This window comes from Esox lucius, chromosome 5 (assembly GCF_011004845.1).
Source record: "Esox lucius isolate fEsoLuc1 chromosome 5, fEsoLuc1.pri, whole genome shotgun sequence".
Taxonomy (NCBI): domain Eukaryota; kingdom Metazoa; phylum Chordata; class Actinopteri; order Esociformes; family Esocidae; genus Esox; species Esox lucius.
Window position 1 is genome coordinate 30,171,438 of NC_047573.1, and position 25,202 is coordinate 30,196,639.

General features: G+C 41.3%; 1 protein-coding gene across 2 annotated transcripts in view; it reads left to right on the plus strand.

Moving 5' to 3' along the window:
- LOC105008467 (tripartite motif-containing protein 16-like) overlaps positions 1 to 23,253 on the plus strand; it is a 29,443-nt gene extending 6,190 nt beyond the window's left edge. Inside the window, exons 2-8 of one of the 2 annotated variants that reach the window (XM_020044399.3) lie at positions 343 to 438; positions 531 to 764; positions 880 to 1,039; positions 1,886 to 1,945; positions 2,151 to 2,221; positions 21,695 to 21,823; positions 22,058 to 23,253. In XM_020044399.3, coding sequence (XP_019899958.1) covers positions 343 to 438; positions 531 to 764; positions 880 to 1,039; positions 1,886 to 1,945; positions 2,151 to 2,221; positions 21,695 to 21,703 — 630 coding nt within the window. In that variant the 3' untranslated portion in view covers positions 21,704 to 21,823; positions 22,058 to 23,253. Of the gene's footprint in view, positions 1 to 342; positions 439 to 530; positions 765 to 879; positions 1,040 to 1,885; positions 1,946 to 2,150; positions 4,168 to 21,694; positions 21,824 to 22,057 lie in introns of those variants that run through there. The other variant, XM_010867777.4, reaches the window with a different exon arrangement.
- The last annotated feature ends 1,949 nt before the right edge of the window (positions 23,254 to 25,202 follow it).

Below are 25,202 nucleotides of genomic sequence, written 5' to 3' on the forward strand. Positions count from 1 at the left end.
CTTGCTTTCTTGGGCGCCCTGAAGCCTTCTTCTCAACAATTGAACCTCTCTCCATGAAGTTCTTGATGATCCAATGAATGGTGGATTTAGGTGCAATATTACTACCAGCAATATCCTTGCTGTGAAACCCTTTTTGTGCCAAGCAATGATGATGGCATGTGTTTCCTTGCTGGTAACCATGGTTAACAGAGGAAGAACAATGATTCCAAGCCCCACCCTCCTTTTAAAGCTTCCAGTCTGTAATTGTAACTTAATCATGATAAAACTGAGGCAGCAGACTTTGTGAAAATCTATATTTGTGTCATTCTCACAACCTTTAGCCACGACTGTATGTCTCTGCAGAAACATGTGGGAGAGAAACACCAGAAATGCCTTAAGAGAATCCAGGAGAGAGAGAAGGAGATTCAGGAACTGAGACAGTCTGTGGACTCTCTGAAGGTGAGTTGTGGGTTTGCTATTTCTACATACAAACATAATTACATAATTACAAAGCCAAGTTAATTTACTTGTTAAAATGTGTGTCCTAACAGCGTTCTGCACAGGCAGCAGTGGAGGACAGTGAGAGGATCTTTACTGAGTTGATCTGCTACATTGAGAAAAGGCGCTCTGAGTTGAAGGAGCTGATCAGAGCTCAGGAGAAGACTGAAGTGAGTCAAGCAGAACGACACATGGAACAACTGAAACAGGAGGTTGCTGAGCTGAGGAGGAGAGATGTTGAACTGAAGCAGCTCTCACACACAGAGGATCACATCCATTTCCTCCAGGTGACATCACTTTATCTTACGATACTCTGCAATGGCTACCTCTTGATTTCTTTCACTGTGAAATTGACTTCCCTGTCTATGTCAAAAGCTATTGTTTGTTTCCCTCTCTTTGTAGACTTTCCAGTCTCTCTGTGTCTCTCCTGAATATAAGGCCTTACCCAGCATTACTGTCTATCCACACATCCCCTTTGAGCATGTGAAGAAATCAGTCTCTGAACTGAGAGATCAACTACAGGATGTATGCAAGAAGGAAATGGACAAGATTTCTGGGAAAGGTTGGCCAAATTAATTTAAGAAAATCTAAAAAAAAATTATAATGCAATCCACAGTATTTTGGCAGAATTTTATGAAAACAAATATAAGGTATCCCATAGAGAATTAATAGATTATATATTCATATTCACCTGGAGTCTGTAGGCAATATATCGCAGCAAACACTCAAAGGATTAAAATATTATTTTCTGACGTGCGGTATATTCATTGTATTATAAAGGTCTTATATTCAGTACATTGCATTGTGATAACATAGAAGAGACATAGGCCGATCTATCTAAGGTTTCATAAACATGGGATATAAACATTTCTAAACACTTATACATGACTGACACACACAAGATCTCACAGAAAGTCAAAAGCATGAGGTAATCCAGGAGAAATGGAGTGAAGAGGAGGAGGGGAGGACAAAGGGGGGAAGCAGGAGAAGAAGTAGGAATGACTAGAATATCTGTCTTATGTCACATAGGTTTTACTCAAAGGGCGGGCTGTCCCATGTCAATAATACACATTCCCTTTGTTCTGTCAATACCTAGGTTTTAACCAAGGGGCAGGCTTTCCTCCCCCACATTAAACCAAGGACTTTGTGGGTTACCTTTTAAACTCTAAGGGACACACAACATCTGGACAGAGAACAGATAAACTGATAGAAAATTAAGGGATAACCCAATGACCTTCTGAGACCATCCAATGATGACCTTTAAACTCCTTCATTCCTTTTCTTATGTAAACATGGGGACTCAGTATTTTTAGCTAGTAACCCATTTATACATGTATAGGACTAAGTATACATCAGTTCAAGAATTTCCATAGCAACCTGTGATAAGTGAGTCTGTCTGTCTCCATAGTGACAACATTTCAGATTGGACTAACTGCTGAGCCCATGACCAGAGAGGATTTCTTAACATGTGAGGAAATACCGACACACACACAGACAAACACAATCCCACCAATGTATTTGCACTTTGTGAACACACACAACACTAGACAAACACACATACACTCATAAATATAAGCCGACCTACATACTGATTTTTAGCACGTAAATAAATTCTTACACAGAGAGACACACACACAAACACACTGTCACTGACTTTTTTTCTTTTTTTTTAGATTCCTGCCAGCTGACATTGGATCCCAATACAGCATATCAGTACCTGTGTCTGTCTGAGGGGAACCGAAAGGTGACATGCAGTGATAAGGTCCAGTCTTATTCTGACTGTCCAGACAGATTTAACTTCTATAGCCAGGTGTTGAGTTTAGAGGGCCTGTCTGGAGTCAGTTACTGGGAGGTAGAGTGGAGTGGGGAAACAGTTGGTATAGCCGTCTTATATAAAGAGATCAGCAGGAAAGGAAGAGGCTATGATTGTTGTTTCGGACGTAATGATCAGTCCTGGAGGTTATACTGCTCTACATCAGGCTGCAATTTCTGGCACAATAATAACAAGACTAATATCCCTGTCCCCTGCTCCTCCAGAGTAGGAGTGTATCTGGACCACAGGGCAGGAACTCTGTCCTTCTACAGTGTTTCTGACACAATGACCCTCCTCCACAGAGTCCAGACCACATTCACTAAGCCACTCTATCCTGGGTTCTTAACTTATAGTGGAACGTCTGTGAAGATACTGACACCTATTCAGTGATACATGTAAAAAGTATGCTGGTACACCACATAGTTTTGGCGCATACATCTCACTTTTTCCTGTTTCATGTGAGTACTGTATGTATTGCTGTGGCTATTTGTTTGGTGCTGTCTAGTCTATTGTTTGCTGTTTAGTCCCTGTTTGACCTTTGTGTTTTGTTTGTCCCTGGGATTTTTTTTTTTTTTTTTAGCATGTCACCCTAGGAAAACGTTGTCTAAAAACAGTTTAGAACTGAGCGGACCACCCACTGTATATTTGTATTGGTTAGTAGTTAGTTAAGCGGTTCTTGGGGCAGGCAAGTTCAGTTTAGGGGTTTTTCACTATAATATATAATCACTATAAAGAGAGCAGAAAGTGACATTGAGAGAGCAGAAACACAAGCCGCTTAAGAGAAGAACCAGTCGCGCAAGAGTATAAACATTGTGAGAGCGCAGACATTGTGATGTGGAATTTCTCTACGACTTCTCAAAATTCACCTGCCCCTTCTCGAAACCAGATGCTATCCAGTGATTGGTCATTTGTGAATGAATGTCTCTTTTTGGTGAACAATGAGAGCCGATTCGCAGGTCAAGTGAAAGCGGGGGCAGCAAACACACAAAGGATTGAAATAATATTGTCTGACGTGTGTATGTGGGTAATATTTATTGTAATATAACAGAAATGTTTCATATTCAGTGCATTGCATTGTCATAGCAACAAAGAACAGACAGGCTCATTTATCTAAGGTTTCACATACATGGGATATAAACATTTCTAAACACTTATCCATACATGATGTGACAGACACACACAAGATCACACAGAAAGTCAAAAGCATGAGGTAATCCAGGAGAAAGGGAGTGAAGAGGAGGAGAGCAGGACAAAGGGGGGAAGCAGGAGAAGAAGTAGGAATGACTAGAATATCTGCAGTGAATCTATGTAGTTATCTAGTGAAGAGTTCCTGGTATATTCTTATAGTGCATCTCCATATGAGTAATGCTTTTAAACTAGTTGTTATTACATGGTGTCTACTTTTAGTTCCCTCCTTTAGTTACCTCTATGTAGATTGTGGACATGAATGATTTGAACCTGTGATAAGTGAGTCTGTCTGTCTCCCTTGTGACTACAGTTCAGATTGAACTCTGTCCTTCTACAGTGTCTCTGATACAATTACCCTCCTCTACAGAGTCCAAACCACATTCATTCAGCCACTCTGTCCTGGTTTCTATATTTATAATGGAACATCTGTGAAGATACTGGCACCTACTCAGTGATACATCTAACAGTATGCTGGTATTGTATTGATCACATTACTAGGAGACCTTGGTGATAAATGATTTATTGACTGTGGTTAATAAGCCTGGGGAAGGGAAGGGAATTGCTGGATTATTTTGGTGTCATGTTTATGTTCCTTTTTTGTTCTATTTGTATTTTTGGGGTTGCTTTGGTACTATTATCAATACAATGTTGTGGTCTTTCAGACCCATTAAATTTTGCATTCAAACCAAGTGCTTTTGCTTTCATTTGGAATTGTAAACATCTTTCATCACCATGAAAAGAGCCGTACATAGGGGCTATCACAGTCGGAGGCAAAACACACGCGGAGTAGGGATAGAACGATAGAACCCGAAGCTCCAAAGCACTGTTCAGTTTTCTGAGCTCTACTGTTTCGATTCAGTGTACCAGATGCTCGTTTTAAAGTACAACACCACGTGACCATTGACGTTCGAAGCTTCGGACATCACAACATCTCCTTTGAGTTCCAACTGGGCCCAACAGGTCTCATTTTCGGAATGGCTGTTTTTCTCTCCAATTAGAGAATTACAGCAAGTTAGTCAAGAGAGTAATGGATCTAGTTATTTGATAGTAGTCATAGAACAGTAATTTGAGAGTTATACAAGAACATAATTTTGATGGTTTATTATTTGAGTCATACAAAAGAATAGGTAATTTGAGAAGTAAACAATATAATTATTAAGAGTGTTGCTGTAGGTTCTTGGAAAGGGTAATAGGATTGTGTATTAGTGCGCAATATCAGCGTTTTGTGAGCAACATTAAAGAAACGCTTCCTGATCTTGAAGATTTGGACATGTTCAAAAAAGAGACCAGCATATTACTTCAAAACAAAGATAAATTGAGTTTCTGAATTGTTTAACCCTCCTGTTATCCTCAAATTTACTAACATCTGTTATCCTTGGGGTCAATTTGACCCCAGGATTTGAAACCTCCAGAAAATGTCAATTCAACCATAGAACAACAACACAATTTCAAACTCTTCAAAGGATTTTATTTTTAAACAACATTACCAGAACATCAGTAAGGAACACAACAGTTCTTTATATGCAAAAAACACCAATAAATTATTATAATTTAATTATTCAATTATAGATTATTCTATTTCTATGCTACTGTAAATGCTTTGTATGTGAATTATAAATGATGCGGTCAACAACATTTTACTGATTATGAACAGCATTGACAGAATATGAACAGATTACTATTTTTCCTACATTACATTCAACCACAAGTTACATTTGGTCTGTACTACTGTGCACATGGGCCCTCATTTATCAAAATGGCGTACACCAAATTTCCAGCGTACACCTGGCGTACACCCAAAACCACGGTGTCTGAGATTTATCAATATGGACGTTGGCGTACGGCACTCTCAAATCCTACGCCAGCTCTGCAGGTGGTGTACGCATGTTTTGAGTTAGTCTCATTTTACGCCATGGACACACGGAAGACGGTAAAAAAGAGAAACTTCTCTGACGTGGAGATTGAGACGATCACCAGGGAGGTAGAAAGAAATAAAATAGTTTCATTTGGCTGTTTAAAAAGCGGAATAAAAGATGATGATGTGATGTGGAGTACCATTCATTCACATTAATAATTGCATGACAATTTGTAATATTCGTCTTATATTTCATGATATTTATTATTAATGACGTTTATTGTTATTTAGAAGAAGAATGTCGTTATTATTATTATTTCTATTATTATTATTTAAAAGAAGAAGAATGTCATTTTTATTATTTTGTCAGTCTGAATTATATTTTGGTCATTAAAAGCCTTACTGAACCCAGTCCGTGCGCAACTGCCGGGCCTAACCCTGAAACGTCATGTAAAGCGCACAGGCTCGAATCTGAAGGAATACATATAAATCAAATGCTTTGGTAAAGTCACACAAATAAAACCTTGAAGTCCATGTTGCACAAAAATAAACACTGAAGTTTGTAATTATGTTGTTGTTTTTCTTACAGTGGGTCATAATATATCATATCTTTTAGTTTGTCAGTTCGTTAGGATATTTTTTCCCGCGCATTTCCGCACTAACTCAAAACGTGCGTACACCACCTCCTGAGCTGGCGTAGGATTTGAGAGTGCCGTACGCCAACGTCCATATTGATAAATCTCAAAGTCACCGTGGTTTTGGGTGTACGCCCGGTGTACGCTGGAAATTTGGTATACGCACTTTTGATAAATGAGGGCCATTGTGAGCTGGACCTGTGAGCAACAACTTCAGGGTCAGCTAAACTGTTCTGAAGGTCCTTTGCCGAGACCTGTGGGTTCTGCTGTGTAGATCTGACCAGTTTTCATACAATCTTTGTAATGGTTTCTCCTTCCTTTCACTTGCACTGTTCATTTTAACAGCATTGTTTCGAGAAAGTTGAAACTGGTAACTGGAAGTATTTAATTTTCTATAAACTGTTGCAATTAGGTGGTACATTTCAATTTGCATCATGTAGAGGTCAGGTCAACATCTGTTTACAGGAATATAATTTTTTCCAGGGGTTCCTGAAATAAGCACATTTTTAATTCTAGAGTAATGATTGGCAAGTTAATGGCATAACCTAAAAAAAAAGATGCTAATTAGACATATAAACATTTAATCAACCAATCAAATATTCAAAACATTACATTCCAGCACCGAAAAAACTAAACTGTTACTTTATGTACTGTGTATTCAGCTTTGCCCAGATTCTGCAGGCTTTGGTTTCATCCTATCATGTTGTATGACCAGGTGAACATTTCCAAAACACTGTCCAGTTTACTCTTGATAAACAACTGATGTTTCTTGTCTTTTTTTCTCGTCAAAATATATTCTCTCGGTGTCGAAATATAATCTCTCCACCTAGTCCTGGGCATACCCCGAGGTCTCCTCCCAGCTGGACGTGCCTGGAACACCTCCTTAGGGAGATGTCCTGGGGGCATCCTTACCAGATGCCCGAACCACCTCAACTGGCTCCTTTCGACACAAAGGAGCAGCGGCTCTACTCCGAGTTCCTCACGGATGGCTGAGCTTCAAACCCTATCCCTAAGGGAGAAGCCAGCCACCCTTCTGAGAAAACCCATTTCAGCCGCTTGAACTCGCGATCTTGTTCTTTCGGTCATGACCCAGCCTTCATGACCATAGGTGAGGGTAGGAACGAAAATTGACCGGTATATCGAGAGCTTTGCCTTCTGGCTCAGCTCTCTTTTCGTCACAACGGTGCGGTAAAACGAATGCAATACCACCCCCGTTGCTCCGATTCTCCAGCCAATCTCCCGATCCATTGTCCCCTCACTCGCGAACAAGACCCTGAGATACTTGAACTCCTTTACTTGGGGTAACGCCTCAAGGTCACAGAGCGATGATGCCATCAGGACCACATCATCTGCAAAAACCAGCGATGAGATCCCCAGCCCACCGAACTGAAACCCCTCCCCACCCTGACTACGCCTCGATATCCTGTCCATAAAAGTTACAAACAGGATTGGTGACAAAGCGCAGCCCTGGTGGAGGCCAACCCCCACCTGGAACGAGTCCGACTTACTACCGAGAACCCAAACACAGCTCACACTTTGGACGTACAGGGATTGGATAGCCCTCAGAAGGGACCTCCTCACTCCATACTCCCGCAGCACCTCCCACAGTATCTCCCGGGGGACCCGGTCATACGCCTTCTCCAGATCCACAAAACACATGTAGACAGGATGGGCATATTCCCAGGCGCCCTCCAGGATCCTTGCAAGAGTAAAGAGCTGGTTGGTTGTTCCGCGACCAGGACGGAATCTGCATTGTTCCTCTTCAATCAGAGGTTTGACTATCTGCCGAACCCTCCTTTCCAGTACCTTTGAGTAGACTTTCCCAGGGAGGCTGAGAAGTGTGATACCCCTGTAATTGGTGAACAGGGGAACCACCACCCTGGTCCGCCACTCCTTAGGCACTTTCCCCGACTTCCACGCAATGTTGAAGAGGCGTGTCATCTAAGACATCCCCTCCACACCCAAAGCTTTCAACATTTCGGGACGGATCTCGTCAATCCCCGGAGCTTTGCCACTGTGGAGTTGTTTGACTACCTCAGTGACTTCTGCCATGGAGATTGACGATGCTTCCCCATCAGCCTCCAGCTCTGCCTCCACTATAGTGGGATTTAGGAGTTCCTCAAAGAGTTCCTTCCATCGAGACATTTACCCAGGCAACAGCATCCCCCAGGTCAACAACGAACCTTGACAACTGAAATGAAAGATTACAACAATCACATTGAAGTAGAGGTGTACAAAATAAATCTACTCAACTGGGTTCAGCTGTGATCACCACAAGGGGAAGTATCTAATTAAGATCTAAGTAACCAGGTAAAGGGAGTTCAAAACAAACCAGTGATCACTAAAATAAAAAGGAAGAGTGTAAATGATCAATTAAGATCATTGAATAAAACCAAAAACAGATTAAAACACTGAGGATGTTAAAATAAGTAGAGTGGACTCGACCAAAACCAAGGGACAACTTCAGACTGAACTAAAAGCAAGAGAAAAAAGGTGGGTCTTTAAAGTTGTCAGTTGTGGAACAGGACTTAATGTGGGATGGGAAACTATTGCAGAGCATGGCAGCAGCAACAGTCAAAACTAGGCAACTACATCCTTCCTGGAGGGTGGGTTCTTGCATCTTCAGAATATACCAAATAGTTTATTTTTAAAAACCAAACTCCTTGCCCATGTCTACTATCTGATGTTTTATTTTTTAATATAATTAATGCAACTGTTCTTTACTCTTATTGACTCTATTTCCATTACATTCATTTTGAAAGTAGCAGAGGACTTTTAAATTGATGCATAAAAAGCACAAATTGGTGCATAAAAATGAAGGAAATTAAGTGTCTGACACTCAAAACCACATCGGGGAGGACCCCCAGACCCCCCGGCTTTTCTGTCTCCCGGGCTTGGGGCCACTGGCAAGGTTTCCCTTATTTTTCCATATTGAAGTTGGCAACCCCAGTAGTTTATCTAAAACAGTATTACAGCACTATCTTTGGTGTACCCCTCAAGAATTTCTCTTGAGAAAATGTTATGTAATTGTCCCTTCCAAAGTTGACATCAGATTTTCGCCCCTGATTTTAATGCCTGCTTTTTTGTTATTTATGGTAATGGCCCTATCAGAAGACATGGTCATCTAAAAGCAATGAAGGTATGTTTTTCTCCTCTCCGTTTCATTGCATGAGCATGTCTCATCATCGCTGTAGCAATCGGGGGGCCCCTCTGCCATTCCCGGTGTGTGTGTGTGTGTGTGCGTGCATGTGTGTATTTGCGTGTGTGTGTGTGTGGGTGTGTGTGAGCATGCGTGTGTGTGTGGGTCAGGGTTCGTTCCATAAGGATGAATTGAATGCTTTATGCAGGTTATTTTTTCAAGATCAATAACTAAAGAATTCCACAATAACATTTTTGATCTGGTTCCCAAACTACAGATATTATTGTGGAGTTGCTAGATTTAATCCTACAAAAATGTCACCTATTGTTATTGTGGTACAGTTGCATGTTTAGTATAGTCACAATAGGTATAAAATTATATGGAGATTTTCATGGGAATTCTATAGATTTCTGGCTTTATCTTGGGTTTGGATAAAGATACGGGCAAACTACTTTAGCAACTCCTTCAAGACTAGTTTCCATGTGACATATTCTAAGCAATAGTCTCAACTCCCAAGCTTTCATATTTTACACAGAGGCCATGGTTCGTTCCATAAGGATGAATTGAATGCTTTGTGCAGGTTAACTTTCAGGATCTATGACATTATCGTATTGAACAGGTTATAGGTAAGCTACTTTTGCCGTTACTTCCAAATGTTGCCAATTGTTGTGTTTGCAGCATTGCCTGCTTTTTTGTAGTCAGGGTTATTTATGGTAATGGCCCTATTGGAAGACATGGTCACCTAACAGCAATGAAGGTATGTTTTTCTCCTCTCCATTTCAAATACCATCTCATAGAATGTTCTAAAATATCTATTAACATACATTTAGGTTTGTGAATTAGGGTTAGGTTAATAGAGTCAATGCGTTTCTAGTTTTAATGTTTTTTTGTAGTTTACAGGGCATCATTACAAATAGACAGGGGAAACATGTAGTCTTATAAGGAATCATTTTTGGTCATATGTGTATTTCCCTCTCTCGAACATGTGCTCATTACAGAACACAGAAGACCACCATCTTGGACTCATGCTAAATAAAGATTCTCACCTTTGACCTGTTTGTTTAAATACTCTGTTCCTGGATCAAATTGGTACAATCATTTCAGTAGAGGGTGCAAAATAGTTTGACTAATAATTTGATTATTTTAGACAAATGTATGTGTTTGATGTTTGTGTAGCTAACATGAATTAATCAGAGTACATGCAAAAAAAGAAGATAATATAACGTTTCCAAAATATCAACTTGAAGCACAGTATGTTGGGAACATTTTCATTTTAAACATATAAACACTGAGTAAACATAAGTAAAACATAAACGTTTCAAGTTTTTGGGAACATTTATCAAACTTTGAGTTACACTTAGTAGAAACACATTAGGGTTTACAGTGTATTGATTTTATTAACAGATCACTGTTGGAGCTCTCCGGTGGTCAAATGGCTCCATAATAACTGGCACAAATACAAGAATTTCACCCGTTGGCCTACAAAGGGGAAGATAAATGAGTACATAGGATCCTTTTTTTGGGTTCCTTTAATGTTACTGTAGGCCTCTTGTAAGCCTTCCTGAAAGAGTCTTGTGAGTGGCTGGTCATTTATCTGTTCCCTAAGTTTCTAAACATAAAAAAAAGAAGTGCTTGTTCATGTTTCAAACTTCTGAATGACCTCTCTCTCTCTCTGTTTTGAACATGTGCTCATTACAGAACACGGAAAATCACCATCATGGATTCACGCAAAATAAAGTTTCTCACTGCTGACTTTTTTTTGCTACAGGCAACTATGGATATGAAGCACAGGATGTCAAGTTTGCAAACAATTTCCAAGGTTGCGAGGTGTCATAGTTCCATGTATCTGAGCCAAATTGGAATAGAGAAAACTACCACAATGAACCCTTTGCGGCTGGAACAGAGCCCTGCCCTAGCGTTCTATGCAGTCCAAGGCCCGTCTGTGATATGGTACCTGAGTCTACAGAGATAGAAACCCAATCCAACCTCCGGGCCAGCACGGTTGACATTGAGTGCCTCTTCGATGAGTTTGTGCTCTGCAATCAGTCTTTGCCGCATTTAGAGTCCCAGCAGTCCCAAGGGCTTACAACCCTGCTGCAAAAAGTGCCTATAACCTCCGTGCCCCCAGTGGTCCTGGACCTTACACAGTCATCGTGTGCCTGGCCTACGCAAGCAGAGGTGTGTTGAAACATAAATTATCTTAATGTGTACACTCCTGTAACTGCTTCACAGCCGCAACAGATATTGTACCCGCCACACCGGCAACCCGAAGCGGCTGTCCCCGCTCGAGAAGTCACACCTGAGAACACCCAGCGTCAATTGACCTAATGCTGGCTACGGTTAAACAACTGACCTTATGTTCCAGCTGTAATAAGACCTTCAACAGGTCCGTAATCTGTCACAAGTCCCTCATTCAGCTCAACAAACCCATTCTATGGCCCTCATTTATCATTCTTGCGTAGAAACGGACGTATATGTTGGCGTAAGATTTTGCTTACACTCCTCTCCCCGCCTGATTTATGTAGCTGTGCGTATCTTTAAAATCCAGGTGTACGCAATACCTGCGCTTGATAAATGCCGCGGTTGAAAACGATCGTCATTAGAATAACACGCCCCTATATATTCAAGTCTCCGCTTCCCCCATGCCCTCATTTTATGCCATGGACACACGGAAGACGGCAAAAAAGAGAAACTTTTCTGACGTGGAGATTGAGACGATCACCAGGAAGGTAGAAAGAAATAATATTGTTTTAAAATTGAGAAATGTTGTACGGTGGAAATCCAGTTTATAAAGCTGTTTGGATGAGCAAATGACCTATCACAATGAATTTTACAGCACGCGTTTGAAACAATTAGCATTTCATTTCGTATCACGTCACATGTATTGGGGTGTTCAATAGTGATGATGATGATGTGATGTGGAGTACCATTCATTCACATGAATAATTGCATGACAATTTGTAATATTCGTCTTATTATTTTATTATTTTTATTATTAATGACGTTTATTGTTATTTAGAAGAAGAATGTCATTATTATTATTTCTATTTTTATTATTATTATTATTATTATTATTATTTAAAATAAGAAGAATGTCATTTTTATTATTTTTTCAGTCTGAATTATATTTTGGTCATTAAAAGGCTTTTATTACTGAACCCAGTCCGTGCGCAACTGCCGGGCCTAACCCTGAAACGTCAAGTAAAGCGCACAGGCTCGCATCTGAAGGAATACATATAAATCAAATGCTTTGGTAAAGTCACACAAATTAAACATTGAAGTCCATGTTGCCCAAAAAAAAACACTGAAGTTTATAATTATTATGTTTGTTTTTTTTTTACAGTGGGTCATAATATATCATATCTTTTAGTTTGTCAGTGCATTAGGATTTTTTTTTCTGCGCATTTCCGCACTAACTCAAAACATGCATACACCACCTCCTGAGCTGGCGTAGGATTTGAGAGTGCCGTACGTCAACGTCCATATTGATAAATCTCAAAGTCACCGTGGTTTTGGGTGTACGCCAGGTGTACGCTGGAAATTTGTTGTACGCACTTTTGATAAATGAGGGCCAATGTGCGTGCGGATGTTTAATCTGCCCACTGTTACCGTGAGCAACGAAGTTGCCTTCGTGCACAGCATCTTATCCACACGCGGTGCTGTCAAAACCCTAGCAAGTTGCCCTGTTCTTGAACATCTAGGAGACTGGGATCTCAAACTCAACCTCGATGACTGTTTCAAGACTGACAACAAGGTCAACGGATATGTGCAACAGATCACGAATGAGGAGCACACGCCTGGTGTGGATAAGCTTCGAATAGGTATGTGTATTTCACTACATTTTTCACTATCTATCTAGTAGTATTACGTGCCCTGAGAATGTACGGTGTGGTGTGATATTGACTGTGTGTTTTCTCCCCGCCGCTTTCAAGCAGCTCATGAACGCTAATGATGGTAAGGCGTTCAAGTACTGGGCAAATGAGAGAATGTCAGAAGAGGTTGCCTATAGGTATGTATGCATTCCTCACATTCCGGGGTTCTGGGATCACGTGGTGGTAGGAACACGAGCTCGGCCTCAGACGGAGATAATGATCGACCCAGATAACTATTTACCGAGATTGTTCAATGTGTAACTGGGCCCCTACAGATTTCACTGGTGCTGTTTTGTATTGAAGACACATGTCATCTTGGCTATGTGGTGCTCTTCTGTGAGCGTTACAGGGCAGTTAAAGGTGTTACCACTTGTTGATAACACGCTGAACAACTTTACCTCAGCCATAGGGTTTAGAAGGATGTTGTCCATTCTAACTAAGTGATTTAAAGCTCAGTACGGATCAACTATAGACAGGCAGCTCAACGTAGTATTGGATTGCAAACCGTCTGAAGGTTCCAGTTTGGTCCATGTCATAGCTATGTTGGCCTCCAGAAGTGGGATGGAAGCCGTGACCCTTAACCACTTCTCCCAGCCACGAGCTGACAATTATATTAATGACGCTTTTAGCGTAGGACGCGCAAACACAATGTTGACCTGCCCAAAGGATGACAGTGCAGCAGGACTCTATATCACAATAGTTCAGGAGTTTAAGGATTATCACATTGGTGGAGGTGATTGTATTGGCCTCCACCGTATGTGCACTAGCACGTAGTATCACAGTTACATATAATCAGTATAAGAGCTGTGTGTTTTCCCTATCATCTGCTGTTACCTGGCACAACTGTTAAGGTTCACGCTAGCTGCACTTAATCACCCAAAGTGCTGTGTATGGTCCTATTATGTGCTGTTACCTGGCCCAACTGTTAAGACAAATGTTTCTGTATTGGCAGAAAATATTATGTATTTTTACAGATTATGGTTGTTTCTGTGTACACCTTGTTATACTTTTTGTTCAATAAACTGTGTCTCCTACATGCATACATCTAGGGTGTGAATATCATATCACAAATGGACTTGTGTGGAATATTCCACTACACCGGGCTCTTAATATTGGGATCCATTCATTCTACATCTGGTATGAAAGGGGCTATGATATCAAATACCCGGTACGCGTATATACTGTACCTACTGTTAGGCAGTCCCTGACCAAACCTCTCTGTATGCATGATACAGCAGCACGTGTGAATGGTAGCATGAATACCTAAAAGCTATTGTGTTTCAATGTCGTTTCTATGATGTGCACACAAAGTACATCCAGTCAGGGTTTACACAGAAATATCTATTGATATAGCACACATGACCTGATAACAGCTAGAGAACAAAGCAAATATGAAATGTTAATACGTGACACATATTGGCCCTCATTTATCATTATTGCGTAGAAACGGGCGTATATGTTGGCGTAAGATTTTGCTTACACTCCTCTCATCGCCTGATTTATGAAACTGTGCGTACCTTTAAAATCCAGGTGTACGCAATACCTTCCCTTGATAAATGCCGCGGCTGAAAACGATCGTCATTAGAATAACACGCCCCTATATATTCAAGTCTCCGCTTCCCCCACGCCCTCATTTTACGCCATGGACACACGGAAGACGGCAAAAAAGAGAAACTTCTCTGACGTGGAGATTGAGACGATCACCAGGGAGGTAGAAAGAAATAAAATTGTTTCATTTGGCAGTTTAAAAAGCGGAATAAAAGATGATGATGTGATGTGGAGTACCATTCATTTACATTAATAACTGCATGACAATTTGTAATATTCGTCTTATTATTTTATGATATTTATCAATGACGTTTATTGTTATTTAGAAGAAGAATGTCGTTATTATTATTTCTATTATTGTCTAAAAGAAGAAGAATGTCATTTTTATTATTTTGTCAGTCTGAATTATATTTTGGTAATTCAAAGCCTTTTATTACTGAACCCAGTCCATGCGCAACTGCCGGGCCTAACCCTGAAACGTCATGTAAAGCGCACAGGCTCGCATCTGAAGGAATACATATAAGTCAAATCCTTTGGTAAAGTCACACAAATGAAACCTTGAAGTCCATGTTGCACAAAAATAAACACTGAAGTTTGTAATTATGTTTTTTTTTTTACAGTAGGTCATTAAGGCTATTAAGGTTTCATTTCTCTCCGCCATGTCCATGTGCAATATGTTGTTGTCATCCATCCACCAAAGATCACTCCAAATATAACTATTAATACTGTTTTATTTTCAGTTTACATCTCAATGCACTGGCATAACATCAGTGCACGAGGGAACAGCAGCAGGGGCTGAGTATACGGCTACACATTTTTTACTTGAGACAGGTCAAAATAAAAGTCCCGTCTCTTCACACATGCGCACAATTAACTCTTGCACAATTTTGGGTATACAACAGTCAGTATCATAATTAAACAACATAATATAACACAAATGATGAGAACATATAACTCAACATGCGCATTTCCGAACTAACTCAAAACGTGCGTACACCACCTCCTGAGCTGGCGTAGGATTTGAGAGTGCCGTACGCCAACGTCCATATTGATAAATCTCAAAGTCACCGTGGTTTTGGGTGTACGCCAGGTGTACGCTGGAAATTTGGTGTACGTACTTTTGATAAATGAGGGCCATTGTGAGCAAGTCTGTTCCCTGATTGTTCTGTTCATAGATTCCTTGAGTAGAGCTATATTAGTCTCTAAGCTTGCTATGGATCTCGAAACTTTGTTTATTGCAATGTCCACCTCAGCCTCTTCGTTATTCCTGATCAGGGTTAATTTAGTCTCTTGCTCCATGGGTTGCATGTACAGGGAAGTATAAAAGATTATCCCACAGGAGAGTACGAAATCAGTGAAGGTGCACACTCCCATGGCTAGTTTGTGGGAGAACCTGCTATTCCGCATCTCTCGGTTGCACTTGGCATGATGGACTGTGGTTCTACAGGAAACGCTTAAGGTTGATAACCCACGTTCAATTCCAGCCGATCCTAGTGTTAAACAGCTGGTGCTCAATACCGGAGGACACGAGAGTGTTTGGTGCTCTCGAATATCCTGTTAAATATGGGGTTGATCAAGCGAGAGGTTGTCTGGATGGGGTTGCATGCAAAAATATACCTGTTCCACTAATTCTAGGAGCTAGTCTATCGACCAAGATTTCTGGGTGACATTGCTGACGCACATGAGCTTCTTATCCGAGGTGAGCCCTATACTGTAAGTACCGCAGAAGGCAACCCCAAGCACTAGTTGAATTATGTCTGTGATACGCTTATCTCCGTTCACTCGTTCTACAGTGTTCTTGAAGGGATCCCCAATGGGTTCGAGTACACCCTTGTCAAACTCAACCATATGAAGGGTGTTGCAGAAGAGCTTATGATTACTTTCCTCGCTGTTTCGGTTTCTACCGTTGTGCATGTTTCTAACCCTTAGCGTGGAGCTGAACGGCCAGAGTAGAGTTGGCATACAGGTGTATGCTTCAGCCCGCATCATAGGGTCCTGCTTAACCGAGCCGCTGAGTCTATCAGATCGCCCGGCCGTGAAGATATAGGGTCTGCGGTAGCCGCTCGTGTTCTTGGACTCTGGGCAGAACCCATTGAATGCGTCTGCCACTACCATGTCAAATGGACTGCCAGTGTTTATGTGAACATCTCCTCCTCGTACGTCTTTCATGTACAGGTTGGGGATGTACACCCCGGGAGATTCTAAGGTCTCTGGTATCACCACAGACTCGCAGTATTGGTTGACAGTGTGTACCTGGTGCGTATTGTGGGCCGTGGGTTTGCACACGATCTCGGTGCCCAACCTGTATAGAGCAGATTTCTGTTGCATGAGCGAGACACCACATCCCGAGGACGCACGCCTCTGAACTGTAGATAGGACATGCCCGAGTAGTACTTTGTATCGTAGTGATCCCGTATGACAGGGTCAACAGGGTGCTGTAATGCATCCCCAGCAACACCTTGGCTAGGTTGTCGCTGACACACGCAAGCTTTTGTAGTCTGATTGCCCACATATAGGGGACTACTGATGTCTCACTAAATCCGGTGTCGGTGCAGCTCGTGGGTTTTAACGCAGTAGGCTCAAACAGTTTGCTAATGTTGTGTTCACCCTGCGGGGCTACCTTCGAGAACACGCCGCACCCATTCAAACGCCCAACGGTAAGAGCACTCTCATTGGTCAGGTTTAATTCGTTAGTTAGGTATAGTTCACACTCTGTGTACGGGATAGGGGTTTGGACCATTTCAACTAGGTTCACATCAGCATCAAGGTGATACACTCGAGCTCCCAGGACTGGCAGGATGATCCAGTATATGAGATTACAATAGTCCACTTCCTCCAGAGTGAAAAGCATTGGGTAGCCATAGTCTGTAACGTGGAGTGAATGTAAAGTGGGGAGAACATGTATTTGAAACACTGCCGATTTTGCAGGTTTTCCTACTTACAAAGCATGTAGAGGTCTGTAATTTTGATCATAGGTACTTCAACTGTGAGAGACGGAATCTAAAACAAAAAATTTCAGAAAATCACATTGTATTTTATTTGCATTTTATTGCATGACATAAGTATTTGATCACCTACCAACCAGTAAGAATTCCATCTCTCACAGACCTGTTAGTTGTTCTTTAAGAAACACTCCTGTTCTCCACTCATTACCTGTATTAACTGCACCTGTTTGAACTCGTTACCTGTATAAAAGACACCTGTCCACACACTCAGTCAAACAGACTCCAACCTCTCCACAATGGCCAAGACCAGAGAGGTGTGTAAGGATATCAGGGATAAAACTGTAGACCTGCACAAGGCTGGGATGTGACCTGCAGCTCACGCAAGGTCCCCCTGCTCAAGCCAGCGCAGGTCCAGGCCCGTCTGAAGTTTGCCAATGACAATCTTGATGATCCAGAGGAGGAATGGGAGAAGGTCATGTGGTCTGATGAGACAAATATCTAGTTTTTTGGTCTAAACTCCACTCGCCGTGTTTGGAGGAAGAAGAAGGATGAGTACAACCCAAAGAACACCATCCCAACCGTGACACATGGAGGTGGAAACATCATTCTTTGGGGATGCTTTTCTGCAAAGGGGACAGGACGACTGCACCGTATTGAGGGGAGGATGGATGGGGCCATGTATCGTGAGATCTTGGCCAACAACCTCCTTCCCTCAGTAAGAGCATTGAAGATGGGTTGTGGCTGGGTCTTCCAGCATGACAACGACCCGAAACACACAGCCATGGCAACTAAGGAGTGGTTCTGTAAGAAGTATCTCAAGGTCCTGGAGTGGCCTAGCCAGTTTCCAGACCTGAACCCAATAGAAAATCTTTGGAGGGAGCTGAAAGTCCGTATTGCCCAGCGACAGCCCCGAAACCTGAAGGATTTGGAGAAGGTCTGTATGGAAGAGTGGGCCAAAATCCCTGCTGCAGTGTGTGCAAACCTGGTCAAGAACTACAGGAAACGTATGATCTCTGTAATTGCAAACAAAGGTTTCTGTACCAAATATTCAGTTCTGCTTTTCTGATGTATCAAATACTTATGTCATGCAATAAAATGCAAATTAATCACTTAAAAATCATACAATGTGATTTTCTGGATTTTAGATTCCATAAATCAAAGTTGAAGAGTACCTATGATAAAAATTACAGACTTCTACATGCTTTGTAAGTGGGAAAGCCTGCAAAATCGGCAGTGTATCAAATACTTGTTCTCCCCACTGTAGATCCCATCTGGGGATCTAACTTGTGTTTATGATCTAACTTACCATAAACACAACGGATCTTACCCAACAGCATTTGTGAGGATGTTGAATTTAACTTATGTAACATTCAGGTTATGGGAAGGTTGTCACCATGCTAACAATGTATATGTCAACCTATAAGGATGGCTGTTCTTGCTTTAGAGAGTTTTAACCAAATGCATGTATGTGCATTTGGTGACACCAATACAGTTAAATAGGGAACTTCACCATCTCAGTAGCGCCTCCAATGTTGGATTGATAAGGACCTCACCACAGAGATAACCACATACTGCTTCTTAAGACTTTGTGTTTGTTCTAATAAGGCGATCCGATTGTTCTAACAGTACTTTGTCACTTTTGGTGGGCCAAGAAACCAGCATAACCCTCTCCTATTCTTATAACCAGTCTGGCACGCTGGCGACATGTGCCTTGGTGAAAAGGAGAAAATTGTCAAACATAGGGTCTTCTATTATTAGTCTCTTTTGTACGTGGTATGTCACTGCAGGTATGGGTGTATATCAGGAGGTCTGTGTGGTTACTACAGATAGTGTTTATTCATTTGAGATTTAATAACATAATTGCATGGGCTGTTTATAAAAATAACTTTGGTGATAGAGAAGCAGAACTTGAGAGGATTATTAACATTTGTAACAAAGGGAGAATATTTTAATCTGTATACTTTCTAATCAGTTTAAACCTATATTAAACCAGAATTTAATCGTATAAGCTTTAAATAAAGCAGATCAACAAATCAATGGTGAGAGTGATCTGGTATACTGCCACCACCTCCCAACACGGAAAAGAATTACACCTTTTCTGTTTGTGGGAAGCAGCCCACCATTAATATGTTTATTTATTCCTTTATTATTTTTTTATAGAGACTGGTACAGGACATTTAGCCTAAATTGGGAACAACCATTTGTCATTATGAACGCAACACTTGTAGAAAACCTCTAGCTTAAATTGGGAATAACCGTTCTGCAAATGTCATCAAGAGCGTAGCACGTACGATCTACTCACTTTGAAATATTTTAGGTCTTAAACTTTGAGGTAACGGGAGAATCACTGACCATCCAGACATACATGACAAACAAAACAAATAACACCATAAGAGGTTTAAAGAATAAGCAGGCTTGCAGTGAATTGTTAGTTTTGTTAAGCAGGCAGTTTGGAAGTCTTGGACATACCACAAACACATAACATTTAAACATACACACACAAAACAATACATTTAACGTTGGCCAGTTGATTCTTAACTTGAGTTACACTTGGTCGGGTTTCATAATTTAGATTGTCCAGATTGTCCAGGGAGGACAATTTTGTTTCGTGCACACTGAGTTCTCCAATTGGAATTGGAAAGCAACTGCAGGCGACCTCAAATAGTGCACGATTTATTACATATTGTAAATTTCCTTCAGACTAAAATCTTAATTTATAACTGTCACACATTCAGGTATTAGCACACAGCGAAATCTTAACAAGTTAAACTATAAACAATTTTGTGGCTCCTGCCTTTAGTCTATTTGAATATATTTTATAGTACCAGAATGGGAATTATCCATAACCAGTGCAGCTCTATTAATAAACATAACCCCGTCCTATTTTGGCTACACCTCAACAGAGAATGGAATTGCATTGTATACCTATATTCAGTTCATTTGTATTGCCTATAGTTTTGTTGAGTGCCTAGTGCTTGCCACAGATCGGAAAGGCTGGGCAGAAGTGAGACTGTTGCTACATGTTTACCAGACAGGTGTCTAAAGATCCCGTCGGTACCAGCTGCACAGCCGGCTGTCACCCAGGTTTGTTTGTCAGCCTCGGCGACAGAGGTCTGCAGGCCACGGATATGGTCAACAGTGTAACATGGCCACAGATTGACATGTTTAGTAGCAGAACGAGTTACAGCAGCAATAAGAGGCGTCTGAGCTGCCTCCTTCGCCGCTTTGTCTGCCATGGAGTTACCTACGGACACCCTGTCGTTACCACCTGTACGTGTGGGGCATTTGATAATAGCAATATTTAAGCTTCTAGCAAGTAATAGCTTCTATAAAGTCTCCAACCTGTAGAGTCATACGTGTACCAGGAGAGTTACGCGTATGGACCTGGTACCACTTCTACCCTGTTAAAGGTTTTGTTCTATTAAATGGCCTAGACAAGAGAGCTAGTGAAAAAGACTGTACAGGCTTGGGCTAGTCGTGATAAATAGTAAATATAAAAAGTAGAAAATAGTAAAAATAGTAAAAGGACTGTTATCCTTTGTTTCTAGTAAAACCAAAATATGTTTAAAACCCAAAATATGTTTAAATGGTCTCATAAAACCATGAATATGTTTATATGAAAGATATGTTAAAACAAATGATGGAAAAGATAAGTGATCTGTGCCTGCTTGAGAATTAGTATGGCAATTGCCACTCCGTTGTCTAGTAAGATTACAGGGAACCTTGAAAACTACTATTGGAGATTTTGATATATGCTTATGTAATCAATGTAATCAATTAATGTATCAGTCACACTCATACAACTAATCAGTATGGTAATCTGTATAATCGTCAATATACAATGTGTGTCCTACATAATCACCAATATGTATTGTATGTGTCCTACAATGGAAGTAATCAGAGCACCATTGAATGTATTAGATTTGAGGGCCTGTCGACGGCCCTGTTATTTAATGGAGTTTTCAAGGCCTGCGCCACCAATATTTAACAATGATGGTTTGTTGGGTGACTTCCTGAATGATAAGAAAAAACGCTGGCGGGTCAAAGAAGATCAGCCCAAAGAATTAACATAGTGGGATGGCCAGGTAGTGTTATACAAGATGGTACTGTATAAAATTGAGTGTCCGAGGTTGTTCTGCAGACCAACTCGGCTTTTTTGAATCTTCATTAAAGTCTATTTTGGATTCTCAAGTTCCTGAGTCTTTGCATGCTTTTTTGCCAGGAAATCTGAAGTGTTTTCCACGACATAATCTTGGCATTGTCGGCAGAATTGGCATCGGGCTGGCTGGCTGTCAGCTGCAGAAGGCGCCGTGGGTCGGGTCGCACAAACAACACGTGGCCACATTGAGAGGTAAGCATTTTCTTACTTTAATTTAGTGGTTTGTGTGACTTGAAACACTTAGCCTGGCAGTTTGGCACCACGTAAGGCCTCACCAAATGTAACGAACTAAACCTTTTTGATTGATGCAATGGGGAGCTTTTGAATCCCAAAAAATTGGGGGGTAAATGGCATGCTACAAATGTAGGTAGGACACGGCACAACAAGATAGGTCATATCAGTCTCAGTCCTGTGCTCCCACCACAGTCTGTTAGGGCCAACCGTGGGAGTTGAGGAGGCAGGCAGGATTCGTGATACCGGCTCGACGGCCCGAGGGACTGCATGGACGAATCCACCGCGCCGGGTCACCCTCAGTAGGAGAAGAAGACTGCTGTGGGACAGGACCGGGCGGCTTTGAATTTAGCTGTATGAGTGTGCCCCGCGAGTACCGCCTCAGATATAGACTTTGGGGGACAGCACGGGTGGGGTACCGCCTCAAATATAGACTTTGGGGGACAGCACGGGTGGGGACTGAATGAGTGGCCGCCTCTCACAGGTGTGTGGGAGTCCACTGCTGTGGGATAGTAGAGCGTGAATGGTTACGGCCAAGAGTGGGAGAGTATAGCACTCACCTGCTAGGAGGAGTATTGAGGAGTAAGTCAAGGAGTGTCTAGGTGGAGACAGAATTGTGTTAAATTATCTTGTGTCACGGAGAAGGGAGTCTGAGAAAGAGGAGGAGTAGACAGAAGTGTTGAAGAGAAGTGTTGTGTTGTTTGCTATCAAAGTGAGGCAAGCTGAGAAAGGTGGGAGCAGAGAGAGTTGGGGTGAAATGAGTTGTTTGAGTGAAAGGAGTTGTTAATAAATGGGAAGAGTAGGTCAGAGAATGTGGTATGAGAAGAAGGACAGGCTAAGAATATGTAGAAAATTTGTCCCAGAGAGGTATAAAGTGAATGCGAGTAGAATCACAATCATTAAATTTTGTTCATAATAAGAGGAAGTGCAAATAAAGTGGAGCTTGTTTGGATTGAAGTTGGACCGATTCAAATCTGGTCTAGTTGGCCATACTATAATGTAATTGTAGTTAAACAGTTAAAGCAGCAGTGGAAAGGGTTTTGGTTTGCTGACCCATATGGACACACAAATACTATTTGAAGAGCTGCCAGAGAAACGTAGATTTTGTTTTCCAATTGACACGCATACTTATCCAATTGGCTGTAATATTATTGTCACCACCCATTCGGCATTAATACTGAGGATAGTAGAGACCACTGAGCGAGACCCAGATACAAGAGAAATAGTAATAAGACAGCAGCTTTGGGGAATTCAAGATAAAAAAGTTGTATGGGTTCAGGTGGCAGGAGAAAAAATTTGGTCTAGTCTTCCAGAATTAGATGTACCAATAATTAGGCAGAAGCAAAGACCAGGAGATAAAGTGTGGTTTTAACCATAGGCGCCGATTTATGTTTTCCTCCGTGGGTGCTCATAGGCGCACGCCATTTTTATATATATATATATATATATATATATATATACACACACCTATATATACCTATATACACACACCTATATATACCTATACACACACACCTATATATACCTATACACACACACCTATATATACCTATACACACACACCTATATATACCTATATACACACACCTATATATACATATATAAACGCACTACGCACACCTATTAATTTACTTATTAATAAAGCCGTAAAGTAGATCTTTCAAAATTTACCACTTATCACAAATACAGGATTGGAGATGAAAAGTTTAACTGACACGTAGGCCTAACCGCGATCAGTTTGTGGGAAATTAATGTTTTGTGCTATTATCTAAATATCGATTAAAAAAACCGACGCATATAGTTTCTGGGAGTTTCTCCTTAATTTCTGCTACGAGTTTTTGATAGTGGCATTTTTTCATCTGAGAAACGCTGTGATTGGTGGATAGGGAGCACCCGGAGCAGGCGACTGGTTATGTCGCTGTCACTAACATCGACATAACCAATCACAGTGTGATAGACGCTTTAGATATCACCAACGGCAAGTTTAATTTTAAATGAATGTAGCCTACTGGCGGACTGGCAGTCTGGCACACGTGGGTGCTCGTGCTCGGTATTTTCGTGGGTGCTCACTATTTTCCGTGGGTGCTCGCTATTTTCCGTGGGTGCTCGAGCCCAGGATGCACCCACGGTATCGGCGCCTATGGTTTTAACTGGTATGATGGGGAAATTGTAATGTGGATCAGAATAGAGATATGTAAAACATTTGAAAAGTAATATGATCGACAAAATACTGGAATAAAACTATGTAATAAATAACATTCCAGGAAAATGTATTAATGTTTCTGAGTAATCATTTGAGTATATGGTATAAATATAAAGATCATCTATTATATTATTTGAGTAAAAGTTGTCAAGGTCAGAAGTTGTAGGCTGAGACAGGTATGAAAGTCAGTGGCGGCTATCTTGGAGGAGGCCAGACCACTTGGCGGTTGTCCCGGAGGGGAGAGCGCGCCAAGAGATAAGGGGAGTCCTAGAGAGGGAGAGCGCCTGCTAAGGAAAATAGAGGTAGTTTGATTAATTAGACATTAAAAATGGCAGGGACACCAGTTGAGATTTTAAAAAGGAGGTTTCCTTTGTGTGGAGAGCAGATTAAGGCAGTTTCTGTGGCCATAGAAAAAATAACTAGTAGAATGACAAAAAAATTGCCAAAGGAAGGGACATTTGATGTAACGTTGTGTGAGGAAATTGATGTCATAATTAAAAATTACAAGAATAACGATCGAACCAAGAAGCATGAGGAAAAGCGAGAGAGAGAGGTGATCAAGATGTTCCTGGAGGAGTGGAAAGGTCGGCTTGCCAGTATAGCCAAAGCGAGAAGTCTGCTGCAGAAAGGTGAAGAGGCAGGGATTGCGGAGAAGGTAGGATGGGTTGATAACCCTCCGCCATACCACAGGGCACAGTGTCCAGTGGTGACAGGTGTGGTGGAAATAAAAGGAGAGGATGAGTTAGAAGAGAAGGGGAGACCTGTAGGGACCTCCACCCCAATGGGAGAGAAAAAAGAAAAAGACAGACCTGGACTGAGAGTAGACTGCTATAAAGAATGCTTGGATATGCTGGGACTAAGGGAGCAGAGTAAAGAGGAAGCAGAGGAAAGGAAAAGGAGAGTGGCAGGAAAGAAAAAGGAAAGAGAGAATGAAAGAGAAAAATAATGGGCTATTAGAAAGAGAGAGAAAGAGTTGGAAGGGAGGATAGAATGGTTGCTTCGACAGAATGATGAGCAGGATCATAAATATAAGGCAGCAATAAAGGACCTTGAAAGAGAGCTACAGGAGCTGCGTAGGCAGAGAGAACGAGAGGACCAGTTGTTGCAGCAGTCAATCAAGGAGTTGGAGCAGAGTGA